Raw genomic sequence first — 21,365 nt, forward strand, 5'->3', positions numbered from 1 at the left:
TTCCATATGTGTTAACACCACTGATGTAGTGTATTGCACCCATGTAATCTGTGGTTTTCAGGTGTATTTGTTTATATATATTTTTTTGTGCTGTGTAAATATGGTAATTTTTGTAAAATATATTACCTGTGAGTACTGGGTTGTTGTAGGTTGTTTTTTCTTGTTTTTTATCAGTAGCTCTCGTGTAAAGCTCATCATGTGAAATAAAACGGAAATAATGTGATGGAAATCCTTCGGCTGGTATACTTTTTATCTACGTAATTTTTTTCCCGAGTTTTAAAGTCGTTGGATGATCTACTATACGTTGCAGGGGAAGTGATGCATTGCACACGAAATCTGTCATTCTGTAGGCATTGTGTAGATCGATTTTTAGGTTGAAGAACCTCATATCTTCAGCAATGGCTTGTATTGCATTTCCCTGGAAAAAGAAAAATGTGTTTTAGAGGAGGATACAATTTTTTGATGAGTACTATATGGATCAAATGGTATGATGTAAGGCTGAAATAAGGATAGGAAGCCAAATTCTAAATATATGATTCGGGAGAAATAACTTGATTATTTAATTAAGGAAAGGTGTCTTTGTTTATGATAGTAAAAAAGTTAAAAACATTTATTGCAAACATAAGAAATTTACCAAACGAATACCTATAGTAACTAAATTATTTTTAAAGGGTGAAAGTTTTTTGTAATGAAAATACCTCTTTGTCTAGTAGCATGTAACCGTATCCGAGCTCCGTTTCATGTGGCGGTTGTTTAATTATCCATCTACAATAAACTTTGGCTTCAATTGTTTTCCCTATATCATGTGGCTTTAGTGCCGCTAGTGGAGTTATTATTTCTTCCATTCTGCAAGGAGATAGAAACATATTGAAGTTACAATTAGTAGTGGTGTTGAACATATGATTATGAATGACAGTTGAGAGAAACAATAAAACACTTTAAAATATATTAGATGTCAGCATAAATATAGGACATAATAAACATAGTACATAATGTAAATCATACATGTAGAATTTAGATAAAATTGATGGAAAATATATATATATATATATATATATATATATATATATATATATATATATATATATATATATATATATATATATATATATATATATATATATATATATATATATATATATATATATATATATATATATATATATATAATATTATAAAAGACCTGGTGTAAGGCTACATTTAGAAGGAAATCCTTGTAAACTATGTTTTTGGTATAATTTTTTCCATATTTTTCTTGTTGTTTGATTAATACTTTTAGACCATCTATCGAAGTTGCTCTAGATAGAGCCACATAAAGCTGACCGTGTGAGAAAATGGGTTTAGGTAAATATACACCAATTTTGCTTAAAGATTGCCCTTGGCTCTTATTAATAGTCATTGCATATGATAGTTTAACAGGGAATTGTATTCTCTTAAATACAAAAGGTAACGATGTTTCTTTATGAATAAGAGTTATTCTCGGTAGATGAACTTTTTCTCCGATTCTCGTCCCTGTTATAATTTCAGCGGCTATCATTTTGCTTCGAAGTTGAGTTATGATCATTCGTGTTCCGTTACATAAGCCACCGGCGACGCTGATGTTTCTTAGAAGTATAACGGGAACGCCTACTTTCAGTTCTAATTCATGGGGTGGTAGATTTGGGTAATTTAGGGTGTTTAAGTATTCTGGCGGGAATAATAGATCTGAATCTGCTGTATCATTTCCGTATGGTTTAGCTATATCGTGGCTAGTATATATTATTGATTTTGTTGGGATGTTTTGTAAAATGTGTTTGTTTATTGTATCGGCTTCGTCATTTTTGGGACATACAATTGCCTTTTGTTGGAATTGTAATGGTGTAGGGTTATGGAAGAAGCCGTCACCATAAACAAAAGATATAAGCTTTTCTATCCCATTGTCATCATCATCTACACAATAAGAATCAGGGATTTCAACCCATGACGTGTTTCTTGGGTCTTCTTCATCGGGGATTCCTATGGTTCCATTGCCGATGTCAAGTAACCATGAAGAAAAATTGGAGATCATTTCTTTTTCAGTTTCGGTCATTCCAGGTTTCGATAAACGCATGTTTTCTGTCAGTTTGAATAACTTAAAGTGAGACCATAATTTAGAAGAGACTATTGAAGCATCTATAATTTCTGCTTTGTTCCCATGTTTTTCTACAGGAAGTGTTTGACGAAAATCACCGCCAAGAATTGGAGCTTCATCCCAAACAATTAAGTCAGTTTGTAGTAGAAGAGATGCAAGCTGGGTTTTCTTTTTTATACTACACACTGATTCATCGGTTAATTCGATTGGGAGTTTGAATTTCGAGTGTGCTGTTTGGCCTGATGGGAGTAGCAAGGAAGCAATGCCTGATGATGCAACAGCTAACACAATCTTCCCTTCTGCTCTTAAAGATGTAATTATTGTCTTCCAAAGGAAAGTTTTTCCTGTACCACCATGGCCATAGAGAATATTAAGGCTTGAGTGTTATTGGAACTTGATTGCATTACCAAATCGTATATTTGTTTTTGATCACCGTTTATTCTATGCAAAAGGTACGTCCTTTCAGTAGCTAATGCGGCTCTATCATATGATTTTTCTTCCATTATTAAACGGTTTTCTAAGTCTTTAAGTAATCTTTGTGGTATTGTTGGTAAACCAAAATCGGCGAGACTCTTGGATTGGTAACTAAGGAGTATCTCTATCTCGTATAAGACATAATATTCCAGTTCTGGTTCATTTATATGTAGCCTTTGTGAATGCAATTTTGCAGCAGCTTTTAGTGGAATGTCATCTGACATTGCTTTCCAGAATTTTTTCCATAGATTTACTGGATTCGAAACGTCGCAAAAGACTAAGATATAACTAAAAAGAGATCTTATTTGAGCAGCGGTTGCAGTAGCATTTGCTTCTTCGATAGCTGTTTCCCATTCTTTGTCATTACCTAACAGACCCATAGCCTCACACGCTGCTCGGTATGTATCATATACTATATTGTTGACGGTTCGTAGGTCAACAAAGTTAGTTGAGCCTTTTTTGTGACAGAGAAGCATACGTAAAAAAAATACCTCACCTGCTGAATGGTGCATATAAGATAAACGGCCAATTGCTCCTTTTCCATTAGGTGATCTTTTTTTCCATATTTTAGCATCAGACTGCCAATAGAATTCACTTGGGAAATCAATATAAGTAAGGTGTGAACCGTCTGAATGCTCAGTGTTATAGGTTAACCATTCAGTTAGCGTTGTCATCTTTCTTGATGGATCGCTAATAATGGAATGAATAGGTTGCTTGGCGCGATACCTAATTAACTGCATGTTAGGGAGGTGAACTGCTAAAATTTGTACAGTAGGTTCTCTAAAATGAACTGGGAAATTGAAAATACGCCATGCTGCTTCATGGGGACATATAAATCTCGCGTCTACGAAATTCTGAATTTCATCAACAATTGGAGGTGATGACGTTGATGTTTTTCCAGCAGCAGGTGAGTTGCTTGTGACATATGCAGCAACCCGATCAGCACCTTTATAAATGTATTTAAAAAGGTACTTAATTAACATGCTCCACCCGCAGTATTCAACGTTGATATGAGCGTGAAAAGTTAAGCATAATAGATGGTTATAGGGTACAACGTATGTATTATCAAGGTCCACACCAAATCGTTGTGTCTCAATTCCTGTTCTTCGTCGTCGGTAGTGAACGTAACCATCCTTATCAAAGAAAGTTTCTTGATTAAATGGTTTTGGAAACTTTTTAGAGCATTTTTTCCCTCGTGTATGCTCATTTTCTTGCATACAGGGCGCCTCTGGATGGGCGTCACCACATGGCCCATGAATCATAAGATTGGATATAATTTTGTACCCGCAAAAATCGTCTCGTGGATCGGGTAACTCGGCAGATATGTACTGGTCGATATCAGATGGGCTTAAAGAAGTTGTTGGATTTGAGACCCACAAAAGCGTGTGACAGTGAGGCAATCCTCTTTTCTGGAACTCAATAGTGTATAGTACTGCTACATAGGAAAAGCAGAAAGTGTTAAAATAATAATATTTATGTTATAGATTTAGGTATGCAGGGACGATAATTTTATAGTAAATGGCAGGTGGAAAGGCGGAAGAATTAGAGAAGAAATAATATATAGTGATTGATCACAATATGATAAGAAAAGATATGAGGGGAAAAAAAAGAGTGTTAGATGAATAATAAGGTACTTTAAAAAAAGAAGATTGGTTTTTTTACAAAAAGGAAAATAAAAGTAAATCTTGAATAGGTACGTGAGAACAAATAACTAATGGTAGATTAAATGGTTACCTCCTTTAACCGAGCCAAAAGGTTTTTCTTTTTTCAAGAAAGAAACAAATTGTTTAACCCGCATATGGAAAAGACGGGCGACAATATCAGCACGGTCCGCAGGTGTTAGATAGGGGTAGAAATCCAAGAACCTGCGAATTTCGGGCCATTTTGGGTTACATGTGAAAGTGATAAAAAATTGAGGATTTCCGATAACACGGCATATAGCTAGCGCATCTAGGTAATGGCTATACATGTAGCGTGGACCGCCAGTGAACGATGAAGGTAATATAACACGTGCGCCTACATCGGACCCACTGTAATCACCTCTATCGATTGCGTCGTGAAGACCACTTAGATATTCATTTCGGATATCTTGTTGATTATTTCTAATGTAATCAATTCTATTGAGTTCAATACAACAATATGCACCAACAATATATTGTTGGAAAAGACGACCAGAACGTAAGAGCAAACTGTACAGGGACTGCCGTTCGTGAAGCTGGAAGGCATAATACATGTTCATTGTAAGTCGTGTGCGTTTCCTGCTCCTTGTCCCTGTGGGATTTTTTAATGTCATTGTAGGATCAAAACCGGGTTGTCCGTAAACAAAAAGCAATGGATATTGTAAAGACATGTAGAATCGATGCAACTTGTTAACCCGCTGTGGTATTCCACCCGTCTGCTCGACAATAACATCGTAGTCACCAACAGTTTTAGGACCACTATCAAATACAATTGTACCAACTGTCTCACCTGTCGGCAAGTCGTACTGTTTATTACCTACAACTGAGAATAATTTCACACGGAACAAAGGAACATCAACATCCGCCAGTTTATCTCTAGCTGTTCTAAACAATTTAACTAAATGATTATGTTCATCTAATACGGTGATCAATGTTGTGACGATATCAGCTGAGAGTCGTTCATCTGCGATACGTCCGAAATGAGACAGTCTGTTTTCGACTTCATGTTCTGTATCGTATACATACATTTGCAGGAATCTTGGAGGTTCACCTTCTGACGGACACATGGATCCGATCCAATGATAAATTTGACCAGAAATCCTAAACACGTAAGGAGAACGGCCAGTATTAATCGAATCGTCGACCTTAGCACCAAACGAAGTCATGCTAAACATTTGGTTATACACGCGTATGTTCTCTAAAAAATGAGTATTAGTCATTAATTCTTTCATAATTTCAGGTGGGTCCGGTTCCTTTGGCACCCACACGCGACCTTGAGAACAACATCCATGATAACGTAAATCATTTACTCGGGAAGTCCACGCCGCTCGTTCCTCGTACCAAAAGTTTGCATCGCAATTGTTGCAAACATTATTACAGTAGCCCAAATCTTTATAAAAGGAAGACACACCTATTTAGTAAATGAAAATTACAAAGGTGTTAATAAAAGAATAAAAATACCTTAAACAAAAGCTAAAATTTAAAAAAAAAATTAAAAAAAAAAAATAAAAAAAAAATAATAATAAGCGCAAGATAGAATACCATCTGAGTTAAATAGTCCAACGTCATGACATATGGGCGATCTGCAAATCAGTGAATTTTCAAGATCATTTGAAACTGCATGTGAGAATAAACAACTATAAGGTTAAAAGACAAAAAGCTGAAGCAATAGTAGCAACTGTATCACAATTGATTAAAAAAGACGTCCTGCACGTACCCGAAGTAGAGGGACCAATATTATCAAACCCCGATGTATTAGACGGAAGATCATCAGAAGGGATTAAAAAAGGCCGCTCGGAAGATGAACCGGCTAGTAGATGACGACGACGTAGTATATTTCTAGCCGATAATTGTTCTGAAGAAAGCAGAGACGTCTTTCTCTCTAAACTATCATCTCTAATAGCCTGTTCTCGAGTGTTTTGATCAACTACTAATCGCCTTTGGCGTTTTTTAGGTGGCATTTTAATTTTATTTGACAGCTCAACCCGAACGAACACGATTTCAAAAAAAGATATATTTTAATATTTGTTGACCACTGACCAACAGGGGAAAAAAAAAGTAAAAACAAAGAAGGAAAAAAAAAAAAAACCCTGCAAATTCAAGTGGAACTAAAGTGGCAGCTATGTAGAAGACATTAAGAGAATGTAGCTAACAACATACAAACTGCTAACATCAATTGACATTATCTTTGTGAAATCGTTGACATGAATTATTGACACATTATTTTTTTAATTGTACATTAGTCTTGGTATCATATCACTTATGAATGTGGTGTTATACAAAGTATATTACATAAGTACATTATTTCAACAAAACTACATGAACTACATAACTTCATAGACTACATAAATTACTTGTAGCGCATAAACTACATCACTACATACACAACATACAAACTACCTTGTTAGGTATCAAAATGGGTTCTCTTTTAAAAACATAACTTAAGGTGTCAAAATGAACATAAGGTGTCAAAATGAACATCAACATTAGGTGTTAATTCCACAAAATTATATAGACATTGATGAAGTTGGTCAAAACTGTATACAACATTCATGACCCATGTCATCTTGTTGAAAGCAGTTCAAAGCTTTTTTAAGTGTGAAAATTGGTCTTGGAATCACAACAGTCATGACTTATTGTCAAGCTTTTTTAAAGTGCCAAAACAGTTCAGAACACATATTGCAACTTCACTTTTTTTTCCCTTCTAAAATTGGTCATGAAATCACAACAGTCATAACATGCCAAAATATTAGGTAATTAGGTCAAAACAATTTTAACATGCCAAAGTCGTATGGTTCAAACATGTCAAGCATTTCACTTTATATTTGGTCATGAAATTATTTTAGTCATGACCGTCTTTTGGTCATCACTTTCTTTTAAACATGACTGTTTTTTTTTTTCCAAAACAGATGAAGCAACTTCACATTAGCAGTTAATTTGATGTCAAAAGTAACTAAAATCAAAGAACAAACAATTAACCTGAATTAAACATATTCATTCATAAAAAAATCTCAAACTTTGAGAACTGATGACAAAAACTATTTCATTCATTATCCAAGATGGTTGTTATTATTTGTTAAGGTAGTTTAGTTGTATACTAATTTTTTAATACTTAGTGTTTTTTTATAACTTCTTTGGCATATTGTAGGTATTGGTAAATTGGTTATGGTTGAAACATAGTTGGTGACAAAGTAACTACACATCAGCTAAAATGTTTAGTTTTACCTCACTTCCTTTGTTTGGGTCAGGTAATATGTTCTAAAATCCATAATCAATTTTAGGCATTCCCTTTACAACAAATTTCTCCACAACATCTCAACAATTTCTGCCCAAACCCTAAATTTAATTTTGCATCTAACGACTGTTTGGATAGGTTCTTCAAACCCTAAATCAAGAACATAAGTAATAGATTACAGTTTTCACACACTTAACGTTGATGACCGGCACATTTAATAGAAGAGAGAAAGATAAGACAGAAATCATATGAAGCAATCAACAATTCCTAAGATAGGTTCTTCAAACTCTAAATCATTAATAACCACAAAGAGCTTACATATGGGTACATTTAATAAAAGAGATAAACATTTAACAGAAGTTATTAAAAAAAAAAAAAATTATCTACGTACCTGTCAAGGAGGAAAGCTGGGTGTAGATAGCAGATGTGCTGATGGTGGGTGTGCGAGAAAATACGCCGATTAACAGGATGGATATGTCGACGTTAGAAGATGAAAGCGGGAAGAGAGTTGACCGTCGTAGGGTGTAGCGTGGAGGGAAGTCGGAGGAGATGGGAAGAAGATTCAGGAACTATGGGGTAAAAAGTACATCCCACTGACTGGAAGTAAAAAGCCCAAATACTGTTGGAGAGCTACTGTTGCGGAACAGTGTTTAGAATTTGCTCAATTGTAATAAGTATAATATTGATTATATACTTTATAAATACAGCTATATTATATATACAGCTATATATAACAAATAAATAAATAAAATACAGTTATAACAGATATATATATATATAATTAGAAACATAGATATTTACATATAATTATTTATACAGATAATTTACAGCTAATTACGTATTTATGTTTTCCTTCACTGTCAAAACTGTTTATGATTTTGTCTTCTGCTCCTTATCTGGTTACAAATCGATTTTAGCAATCCAGAGTCACTCCAAACTGTAAACCTCGTGATCAGACTTTTTATATAAATATTATTTTTATTTTATTTTTTATTCTCTGATTGTGAAATCAAGTTCCAAAATTTGTTATGCGTCCAAATCAAAAATCACAGTACAACCAATCAATTTTATTGCATCTAATATTCGATTATATCTGTATATAACTTTATTTTGGCAATGCTAATGGCATTAAAAACTGAAAAATCAATAAAAGGGTTGAACACCTCTGTTTTTCACATTTTCGTCTAAATTTTGAATTTGAGTGTTATGTCAAAATCCATTAATGTAATTCTGTTATAAATATGTCATATAAACTTCCTGGAACGTTTCAAATTTCAATTTCTTATATCAAGTATGAATTTGAGAGTCAAAGTTTAAAAATAAAAAGTCAATGGTTATGTTCATCAAGAAATTTGAGAGTTGTGTGTTGTTTCTGAATCAATTAATGATTCAGAAAGTTTATAGGGTTGATTTAAAAAAAATTTCGTTTAGTGGCCATGACCTAAAACTATTCGAATCTTGGAACGTATGTTTATGAGAATTGGAAATATGAAATCTTGTGGTCTATTAAAGTTATGAAATGATTAATTATGTTAAACTAATGAACTCACCAACCTTTTGGTTGACACTTTAAAGCATGTTTATTCTCAGGTACGAAAGAAATCTTCCGCTGTGTATTTGCTCATCTTAGAGATATTACTTGGAGTCATTCATGACATATTTCAAAAAACATTGCATTCGAGTCGTTGATTTCATCAAGATTATTATTAAGTCAATTATAGTAAGATATATTACGAAATGGTATGCATGTTGTAATGACCCGGAAATTTCCGACCAAATTTAAACCTTAATCTTTATATACTTTCGGCACGATAATCAAAATCTATAATGTTGAGTCTAGAAAGTTTGAAATCTATATTCAGATAATCAGTTACCCTTTGACCATGCCTGGTGATTCACGAACAATTATGTGTATTAGATATATAATACTCTATATGAACATATTTGATTTCGATATAAGTTACTATATTTATCGGCGAGAGTAAAAGATAATATTAATATTATTATCATTTTCATATTAAACCTATTATTAGTTTTATTATTGTTGTTATTAATATCAGTAAAATATTATAAGTGTTAATAATATTATTATCATACATTGGTACTTATTAATATTAGTTAAATTTAATAAACAAATAATATAACTACTGTATATATAAATATATATACATATAATATATAAAATACAAATTATATAAATATATAATCAGATATGGATATTTATATAAATATATTTTTACGATTATACATAAAGGGGTAAAAGAGTAGTATTCTGTTGCACATCTCTTTCAACACTGTGATTAATTCTTGTTTTTGTCTGTAAATGGGTTTACAAATCGAATAATATCCTGATAGATTACAAAAATGGTTAAAGATCGTATTCAACCTTTATATTTTTAACTGTTTTCGTCTGTCTTTGTTGTTGATCAAATTGACATCTGCATTGTGTTATAAAATGCACCATTCCAATATTAATAAAATTACTCGATCTCCTAACATCAACAACAACTTATACATTCATATATCTGTTTCAATTCAATCGAAACACCATCCTTCCACCTCTCTATCTCACTTTCTCAAGTATCACTCTTCTTCTTCTCTCTTTCTTTTTCTGTCTGATGAACACACACCCGACACCACCACAGAACCCACCAGGTTTCATCGAACCACTGCCCATGAACAACCGCTTTGCACCACCTCACCTCCATGATCACAACCACCATCGTGAACCGAATGATAATCTGTTTTTTTTTGTAACCGAAAATAAACCATCATTGTTTTCTTTTTCCTGTTTAAATCGTAAACCCCATATCATCACCTTTATTGCTCCGACAACCAACACCTACGAATCACCACCCAAACAACCAACACCACTACGGTTATATCTCTATTGAGTTCCTCGATCACTTATCACCAGCGCCTAACATCACCACCATAAACGACCCACTTTTGGTTTCTGTTTTCTGTTTAGGATCGAGCAACACAAACCCACTTCCTGTTCCCTTTACTCGATAAACCACCTTCTTCGATCACCATAATCACTACCACCATAACAGCTGTAAACCACCACATACCGCTGTTACAACTATTATGATGATTATTTAAAAGATGATTGGGAGGAAGACGATATCATTGATGATGTGTTGCTGATAAAACCCTAATGAAACCCTTGATTCACATCGAAACCATCTGCAAATCCTTCTTTTGCTGCAGTAAATTTCTGTTTTGATGTCGGTAGTAACAAGATGAAGGTATTACTGATACGAATGAAAAGATGAGATAAAAAGACATTTTTTTTCCTGTTCTTTTTCCTTTGTGGCAGACAACAAATAAACAAATAAATCCACTTGGTTTTGGTAGGGTTACTCGACTGATTTTGGTTCCATTATTAAACACGGTTATACGAATTAAAATTCCAAATTTCGTTTGCTGTTGGGCCGAGATTCGGGTTAGGGATTAGCTTGGGCCGAAAGAGTTACTCATGGACTAGGCAACTTAGGCTGAAACCCAATTGTATATATCAAGGAAGCACTTACGGGGGGTTATATATGCTTAATTCGTGAATTAAAACAAAAGGTAATCGCAGAGGGATGGTTTAGGAGTGTTTCGTGTCAACAAGAGGTCACCGGTTCGAGTCTGGGCCAAGACAGTTTAATTTTTTTAGCTTATTTCATTAAGGTAGCTTTTCTATTATTAATATAATCATTATTATCATTAAAGTTAAAATTATAAGAATTATCATTTTTTTTATTAAAACTAATATTTTTATTATCATTAGTATTAGTAATAAAATTATCATTTACTATTAAATTTAGTATTAACATTAAAATTATCATTTTATTAAATTTATTATTATTATTAGAATTATCATTATTTTTATTATTACTATTATCATTATTTTAGTATCATTATAATATTAACAAACAAATAATTTTTTTTAAAAACTAAATTTATTATATACATATATTATATTACATATTAATATTTTAAAACTAAAATATTATTATTATTTAAGTTACACATAATATATGAAAATATCTTAATATAATCATATATATAAACTTTAATACATTATATATATTTTAATTAAACCACTATAATATGAATCTAATATATAAATCTTAAGTATTTATTTAAAATATCTAATTAGATGTAACTAAGTTATTTATTAATAAATATTAATATACGAACTTGTTTAATTGTTATTATATGTATTAATATATATATAACTGATATAGGATCATGAATCGAAGGCCAACCTTGCACATGTTAAATGATGTTATATGTATTTTTACTACAAAATACAGTATGGTGAGTATATAGTCCCTTTTAAACTCTAAATATTTTGAGATAAGAATACATGCATTTTATGATTTACGTTATGGACACAAGTGAACAAAAATAAATTCTATGTTGAGTTGTACCATGGCATATTTCTTTATACTTGGTAGCTAATATTTACATGAGGAATGTAAACGCGAATCCTGTTGATAGATCTATCGGGCCTGACAACCCCAACCGGGCTGGATGACCAGTTTTCAACGGTTGCACAGTACTTCGTTTCTGTATACTACACTTGGTACGGTGTAGCGATTATTTAAGAATATGCTGCGATGATTTAAATGTTAAGTATGGTTACCAAGTGCTCAACTACTTTTACATACACTTGCGATTGTATTATGTTTAAATATATGAAATCTTGTGGTAAATAGTTATAACGCTGCTAGCATCAAACCTATATATCTCACCAACTTTATGTTGACATTTTAAAGCATGTTATTCTCAGGTACGAGTTAAGTCTTCTGCTGTGCATTTGCTCATGTTAAGGACATTACTTGGTGTCGATCATCGCAATGGGACCAAATGTTGATGACATCGTCCAGGAGGATTAGGACGGGTTGTTAAAGTTGGTATCAGAGCGATGGTCTTAGCGAACCAGGTCTACATTAGTGTGTCTAACTGATAAGTTGTTAGGATACATTAGTGAGTCTGGACTTCGACCGTGTTTGCATGTCGAAAGTTTTGCTTATCATTTTTAGTCGGAAATCATCTGCTTATTATCCTTAGAAAATTGCCTGCCTTTCATTCTTAAGTCTAGACACGTCTTACTGTACTTACTGCATTGATAGTGTATAGACAAAACTCGTATCTTAGCGTATCTGTTATTGCTAACTTTGGCTGTCATCTTTTCAAAGATTCTCCGAAATTCACGGGATTTTGGTATTATATATACATATGTAAATTATGTATTGAAGAGTACCAAATCTAACTCCTATAATCTATTCCATACTCAAAAATTCATTTCTCCGATTATACAAGATGGATTCCGCATCTAGTTCGAATTTCTCAGATTACGACAGCTATGCCGATATGGATTTTCATTCAAGCTCCGAAGGCAGCGTCACCGGAATGGATCAACCAATCTCCCATCATCTATTCTGGATGAATTGGGGATGGGTTCGTAATATACTAAATCACTGGAGACAAGAAGAAGGTGATCCATTTCATCGATCAAATTGCCCTCTTGGCAATGAACCTGAAGCACTTACCGGCGAACCTGTTCGAGAAACCATTTTCTCTCTCATCTCTAGCGTATCTCGTCACGATTATATACTATCCCATATTTCGAATCTTATTCATTCGCTCGCTCCAACCGCCAATCATCCCGGTATACTAGAAGAAGTCAACGAGCTTCGCGCTCGGGTAGTGTCTTTGGAGAACATGGTGCGAAGGTTGCAAACACCAGCAGCAGCACCAGCAGCATAATCAGCACCACCATCATCAACGTCGACAGTACCCTTATCACCCTCAACCATAACCGCGTCATAAACCTCAACATCACAATCTGTACCTCGGATATCAACATCACACGCCTCAATAACTCCATCTGTACCTCGAGTATGATCTTTGTTCTACATATCATTCTACATCGATTATTTTCGTTTTACGTAACGTCCTACCTCATTTATTTTCGCTCGACATGGTGATTATGTAATTTCTAAAGTTTTAGAGATTATGTAATCTAGTATTAACGATAAATCGAATAAGTTTAATATCTTATTGACTCATTAAATTCATAATTACATCCGAAGAGAATATATATGCAAGTATATTTTCATAAAGATTGTAATTAAAAATTCTTTCGTACAAATTGTTAATGATGAAAATATTTTAACGGGTAGGTAGTACCCGAGGAATATTTAGATTTCACATTAATAAGTTACACTGTACATTCTTTAAATCTGATTCAACGGTCATTTACTATCGTACTTACAACTATCGATATACGTATCCGTTCACCACAGAACAACCATTTCCATTCAAATAACATATTTGAATTTTGACCTATCAGAATCCAACAAGTGGCATAACGAAGAAAACATTGGACAAATAAAATTTTGTTAGAAACAAACGAACTAATTAATTGAAATATTGTTAAGAATCCACGCTAACTGTTCCTAGCTAACTGTTCCTAGCTAACTGGTTACATTTTATTTATCGCAATTTACATTCTCGCAATTTTATTTATCGTCATTTAATTTATGTTATTTACTTTTACGCACTTTAAATAACGGGACACGTATACAAGGTTTTGACTTATCATATCGACCCATCTATATATATTTTGGAACAACCATAGACACTCTATATGTGAATGTTGGAGTTGGCTATACAGGGTTGAGGCTGATTCCAAAATAAATATATGGTTTGAGTTGTGATCAATACTGAGACCGGTACACGGGTCACGATACGTATTAATTAATTCGAATATTATATATTAAATTATATATGAATATATTGGACTATTGGACAATTGGACTGCTAACTTTGGACAATTAAAATGAATTAAAATATTGATTATAACATATGAAAATAAACAATTCTTCAAGTCTGCCACTTGATTTCATCTTAAACCTCATTTGTACCTCGACAATTACAATCCGCGTTCAAATCTTTCATGATTTTGAAAGCACCTCGATCGGGAGGATGAACCAGCCGCACTTCATTTACGGAAGAAAAGATTTATGCACCTGGAAAATTCTTGAACCCAAATTCATAGTTCAACACGTACCGCGTCGAATTCTTTATCATTTATTAGCAAAAACAACCTTACGATTCCTTTTCAAAGTAGCCAATTTTGTCACAGCTCCAGCAGAACAACTTCGACCTTTCATTCGAATAAGTCTTATTATAACTTTGATATATACGATTGGTTTTTCTCATCGTTACCGGGGAACCTTTCATATTCCACCATGTTATCATCAGCGTTTAATCATCTAAAAACACAATTCTTCTGAAACCACCTCGGTTGATAACCGATGACCCAGATCCGTTAACTTTGAGAATGCTGACGAAGCAGCATGTTGTAGATGGTCTTAATGGCCAAAAGTTGATGATAAAGAATGGAGTATTGGAAACACTCAATAGAAAATTTAGTACCGAAAAGCGGATTATGCGAAATTTTGAAGGCAGCCGTAGACAAATCATAAAGAATAAGTTTGACTTCAAAGGATCCAAATAATTCAGTGTCTACTAAAATCGTTAGCAAACACCTTACTCCTCATTCTAAACCTTCACAGACAAATCTTCTTCATCATCCATCGATGATAGAAAATCTAAGATATCATCGTGCCTTTCATTATAAATATCCTCGATATTTCTGGAGATATTTCCATAAGCATTTTTATCTGAGATCATTTATCTCTCCGTAATATCTGCGTTATAACATAAAAGAAACTGTGTTAGTTTCTAAATTCTGAAACCTCCGAGTTTAAAATATGAATGTTTTGAAGTAGTGTTGAGAACTGAAGCATGAATTAGTATAATATAATGACACTTGATCAACGTCATTATATTACAGTAAGTCATGTTGAGTTTCTAATGGAATGTGATGATTCACAGTACCATCATCATGTGCCATGTTACACGACTCTTACATTCTATTCAATTTCTAAAAATATCAAGAAAATATTCTCTTGATGATTCGGTCTTTTCCAGGATATTATGACAAATCAAAATCGTGCCATTACCATTTCCTTCTAAGAGTGTTAGCTATGTTCATTCCAAATTTCATACCTACGAATTCCGGACCATTACTCGCTTAACTCGAGGACGGAAAGAGGAAACGAAAGAATAAAGCTCCAAAAATAGAAACTGGAGTATAAATCGCAGCAAATAGGAGAGAGCATTAACTGTGGATGACAATGATTATAAAAGACAGAAGCAGGGACATCAAAGTATAAGGGAAGATATAAAACCCAACAACCACCCAGAAATTACAAACCGTGTATATCAATACGTATTGCAACGTAAAGACACGGGAGAATTAAAAACATTATAATTCCAAGGAAATAATAGAAGTGAATAGATTCTTCTGGCGGCATATGAAAGAGAAGAATGAAAGATGTGAAAGTTAGAAGTATAACAAGAATCAGAACGGGATGGAGCATTTTAAAGAATACTTTAAGGTATGAATTGAGGGAGAAAGGATAGAAGATGTGAGGAATGGAAGTAAGGAAGGGAAGGAGGTAGATTTATAGTGAAATATCCGACAGAGAAATCGAAACAGATTACCGCATTCAATCAAAAAAAAAATCCTGATCGCCAAAGAACCAAATCTTATTACGTAAGATTTTCTTTAAATCCCTTAAATCCCGAAAGTTAATGGTTACTCCGTCATCGGTTGAAACGAATATATTTATTTACTCATTTCACTCTTTTATGATAGCTTCACTTGTACATTTCACATGATCGAATCGTTTTATCTATATCTCTCAATAATGATAAAACTTCATTATTACCTCATATTCGTCATGAAAACATTCCTATTATTATCCATGATGACCTCTATCAAATTTCGAGGACGAAATTTCTTTAACGGGTAGGTACTGTAATGACCCGGAAATTTCTGACCAAATTTAAACCTTAATCTTTATATACTTTCGGCACGATAATCAAAATCTATAATGTTGAGTCTAGAAAGTTTGAAATCTATATTCGGATAATCAGTTACCCTTTGACCATGCCTGGTGATTCACGAACAATTATGTGTATTAGATATATAATACTCTATATGAACATATTTGATTTCGATATAAGTTACTATATTTATCGGCGAGAGTAAAAGATAATATTAATATTATTATCATTTTCATATTAAACCTATTATTAGTTTTATTATTGTTGTTATTAATATCAGTAAAATATTATAAGTGTTAATAATATTATTATCATACATTGGTACTTATTAATATTAGTTAAATTTAATAAACAAATAATATAACTACTGTATATATAAATATATATACATATAATATATAAAATACAGATTATATAAATATATAATCAGATATGGATATTTATATAAATATATTTTTACGGTTATACATAAAGGGGTAAAAGAGTAGTATTCTGTTGCACATCTCTTTCAACACTGTGATTAATTCTTGTTTATGTCTGTAAATGGGTTTACAAATCGAATAATATCCTGATAGATTACAAAAATGGTTAAAGATCGTATTCAACCTTTATATTTTTAACTGTTTTCGTCTGTCTTTGTTGTTGATCAAATTGACATCTGCATTGTGTTATAAAATGCACCATTCCAATATTAATAAAATTACTCAATCTCCTAACATCAACAACAACTTATACATTCATATATCTGTTTCAATTCGATCGAAACACTATCCTTCCACCTCTCTATCTCACTTTCTCAAGTATCACTCTTCTTCTTCTCTCTTTCTTTTTTTGTCTGATGAACACACACCCGACACCACCACACAACCCACCAGGTTACATCGAACCACTGCCCATGAACAACCGCTTTGCACCACCTCACCTCCATGATCACAACCACCATCGTGAACCGAATGATAATCTGTTTTTTTTGTAACCGAAAATAAACCATCATTGTTTTCTTTTTCCTGTTTAAATCGTAAACCCCATATCATCACCTTTATTGCTCCGACAACCAACACCTACGAATCACCACCCAAACAACCAACACCACTACGGTTATATCTCTATTGAGTTCCTCGATCACTTATCACCAGCGCCTAACATCACCACCATAAACGACCCACTTTTGGTTTCTGTTTTCTGTTTAGGATCGAGCAACACAAACCCACTTCCTGTTCCCTTTACTCGATAAACCACCTTCTTCGATCACCATAATCACTACCACCATAACAGCTGTAAACCACCACATACCGCTGTTACGACTATTATGATGATTATTTAAAAGATGATTGGGAGGAAGACGATATCATTGATGATGTGTTGCTGATAAAACCCTAATGAAACCCTTGATTCACATCGAAACCATCTGCAAATACCTTCTTTTGCTGCAGTAAATTTCTGTTTTGATGTCGGTAGTAACAAGATGAAGGTATTACTGATACGAATGAAAAGATGAGATAAAAAGACATTTTTTTTCCTGTTCTTTTTCCTTTGTGGCAGACAACAAATAAACAAATAAATCCACTTGGTTTTGGTAGGGTTACTCGACTGATTTTGGTTCCATTATTAAACACGGTTATACGAATTAAAATTCCAAATTTCGTTTGCTGTTGGGCCGAGATTCGGGTTAGGGATTAGCTTGGGCCGAAAGAGTTACTCATGGACTAGGCAACTTAGGCTGAAACCCAATTGTATATATCAAGGAAGCACTTACGGGGGGTTATATATGCTTAATTCGTGAATTAAAACAAAAGGTAATCGCAGAGGGATGGTTTAGGAGTGTTTCGTGTCAACAAGAGGTCACCGGTTCGAGTCTGGGCCAAGACAGTTTAATTTTTTTAGCTTATTTCATTAAGGTAGCTTTTCTATTATTAATATAATCATTATTATCATTAAAGTTAAAATTATAAGAATTATCATTTTTTTTATTAAAACTAATATTTTTATTATCATTAGTATTAGTAATAAAATTATCATTTACTATTAAATTTAGTATTAACATTAAAATTATCATTTTATTAAATTTATTATTATTATTAGAATTATCATTATTTTTATTATTACTATTATCATTATTTTAGTATCATTATAATATTAACAAACAAATAATGTTTTTTTAAAAACTAAATTTATTATATACATATATTATATTACATATTAATATTTTAAAACTAAACTATTATTATTATTATTTAAGTTACACATAATATATGAAAATATCTTAATATAATCATATATATAAACTTTAATACATTATATATATTTTAATTAAACCACTATAATATGAATCTAATATATAAATCTTAAGTATTTATTTAAAATATCTAATTAGATGTAACTAAGTTATTTATTAATAAATATTAATATACGAACTTGTTTAATTGTTATTATATGTATTAATATATATATAACTGATATAGGATCATGAATCGAAGGCCAACCTTGCACATGTTAAATGATGTTATATGTATTTTTACTACAAAATACAGTATGGTGAGTATATAGTCCCTTTTAAACTCTAAATATTTTGGGATGAGAATACATGCATTTTATGATTTACGTTATGGACACAAGTGATCAAAAATAAATTCTATGTTGAGTTGTACCATGGCATATTTATTTATACTTGGTAGCTAATATTTACATGAGGAATGTAAACGCGAATCCTTTGATAGATCTATCGGGCCTGACAACCCCAACCGGGCTGGACGACCAGTTTTCAACGGTTGCACAGTACTTCGTTTCTGTATACTACACTTGGTACGGTGTAGCGATTATTTAAGAATATGCTGCGATGATTTAAATGTTAAGTATGGTTACCAAGTGCTCAACTACTTTTACATACACTTGCGAGTGTATTATGTTTAAATATATGAAATCTTGTGGTCCATAGTTATAACGCTGCTAGCATCAAACCTATATATCTCACCAACTTTATGTTGACATTTTAAAGCATGTTATTCTCAGGTACGAGTTAAGTCTTCCGCTGTGCATTTGCTCATGTTAAGGACATTACTTGGCGTCGATCATCGCAATGGGACCAAATGTTGATGACATCGTCCAGGAGGATTAGGACGGGTTGTTAAACATGTTGTCAACTTTCGATGTAATGAAAGATTGTCTTTTCAAAAACGAATGCAATGTTTGTAAAATGTATCATATAGAGGTCAAGTACCTCGCGATGTAATCAACTGTTGTGAATCGTTTATAATCGATATGGACTTCGTCCGGATGGATTAGGACTATTCATGAAAGTTGGTATCAGAGCGGTGGTCTTAGTGAACCAGGTCTGCATTAGTGTGTCTAACTGATAAGTCGTTAGGAGGCATTAGTGAGTCTGGACTTCGACCATGTCTGCATGTCAAAAGTTTTGCTTATCATTTCTAGTCGAAAATCATCTGCTTATCATCCTTGTGAAATTACCTACTTATCATTCTTAGTCTAGACACATCTTACTGCAATGATTGCATGAATAATGTAGAGACAAAAATTCGTATCATAGCATATCTGCTAATTCATATCTTAGCATATCTGTTACTGTGGACTTTATCTGACACGTTTCCTTAATTTTCTCCGTAATTCACGGGATCTTTGGAAGTGTGTATAGATATTCTATATATAATTAGAATATCATTCGATATTCGAAAATCATTTCATATCAAAACCCTTTAACTGATCGTGAGAGATAGACCCTACACCTATCTTGGATTCCATTAGTTCCAGAAGCGATTTCGAGATGTATATTGAAGCAGACTCCGAAGTCGATGAACCAGAAGTGCCTCAACCATTTAGTTATTTTTGTTTCTGGAGGAGATGGGGGTGGGTCCGAGACTTACTCACTCGATGGAGAAATGAAGAAGGCGAGCCCTACCGCGAACCAAACTTACCTCCTAACATCGAAGAAAACGATGTACTCACCGGTGAACCTATGCGCAACACTGTATTCACCCTTCTTGCTAAAGTTTTCCACCTCGAAGGTCGCGTTACTGCAATCTCAGAAAATATTCAACCTCTACTTCCGAATACCAATCGAAGGGGAATATTAGAAGAAGTTAGGGAACTTTGAATTGATAATCAAGATCTATCGAATCAGATGAGTAGATGGATAGAAATGATAGAAGGTAGGATAGAAACCCTGACAAGAATGGTGCGTGATCTACAAGCTATACTTACCACACCAATATCATCACCAACCACAGCACCAACAACACTGGTAGCACCGACAGCAACAGTACCACCATCAGCATCACCAGCAGCATAACCAGTACCAACAACAACAACATCATCACCCGTCTCAACCTCGTAATCTATATCTCAAGCATAATCATCGTTCTACGAATCGTTCTACATAAACTATCTTCGTCCTTCATGGCGATTATGTAATCTCTAATGTTTTAGAGATTATGTACTCTAGTTTTAGCTGCAAATCTAATGAGTTTAATATCACAATGACTCATTAAATCCATGATTACATCTAAAGAAAATATATATGTATATATGTTTTCATAAGAATTGTAATTAAAAGTTGTATTGTACAAACTGTTAATGGTGAAAATATTTTAACGGGTAGGTAATACCCGAGGAAATATTTATAATCCACATTAATAAGTTACACTGTACATTCTTTGAATCTGATTCAACGATAATTTACTATTCTACTTACATCCACAGATATACGATTCCATTCACCACAGAATAACCATATTCATCCAATTTCATATTTGGATTTTGATTTATCTGAATCCAACAAGTGGCATAATGAAGAAAACATATGACAAAATAAAATTTGTTAGAAACAAACAAATTAACTATGAGAAATTTTGTTAAGAATCTACGCTAACTGTTCCTAGCTAATTGTTCCTAGCTAACTGATTACATTTTATATTATCGCAATTTAATTATCGCA

At 33.0% G+C, this 21,365-nt stretch overlaps 1 protein-coding gene across 1 annotated transcript; it reads right to left on the minus strand.

The window, feature by feature from the left end:
* Positions 1–253: 253 nt before the first annotated feature.
* Positions 254–5,483, minus strand: LOC139874755 (uncharacterized). The gene is made up of 6 exons (XM_071862157.1): positions 4,319–5,483; positions 2,544–4,019; positions 1,274–2,454; positions 1,184–1,194; positions 699–846; positions 254–418 (listed from the first exon to the last, which is right to left on the minus strand). The coding sequence occupies exons 1-6, from the start codon at positions 5,481–5,483 to the stop codon at positions 254–256; spliced, it is 4,146 nt and encodes a 1,381-aa protein (XP_071718258.1).
* Positions 5,484–21,365: the final 15,882 nt, after the last annotated feature.

The sequence above is a fragment of the Rutidosis leptorrhynchoides genome, chromosome 11 (genome assembly GCF_046630445.1).
Source record: "Rutidosis leptorrhynchoides isolate AG116_Rl617_1_P2 chromosome 11, CSIRO_AGI_Rlap_v1, whole genome shotgun sequence".
In the NCBI taxonomy this organism is placed as follows: Eukaryota; Viridiplantae; Streptophyta; class Magnoliopsida; order Asterales; family Asteraceae; genus Rutidosis; species Rutidosis leptorrhynchoides.

What these genes read in the sequence shown, in the direction of transcription:
- LOC139874755 (XM_071862157.1), bottom strand. Translation starts at nt 5,483, where the DNA reads ATGACTAATACTCATTTTTTAGAGAACATACGCGTGTATAACCAAATG. An exon ending in CCTTTTGCATAGAATAAACG is followed by an intron (nt 2,455 to 2,543) that starts GTGATCAAAAAC and finishes ATGGTGGTACAG; the next exon opens with GAAAAACTTTCCTTTGGAAG. An exon ending in ACATGCTACTAGACAAAGAG is followed by an intron (nt 419 to 698) that starts GTATTTTCATTA and finishes TTCTTTTTCCAG; the next exon opens with GGAAATGCAATACAAGCCAT.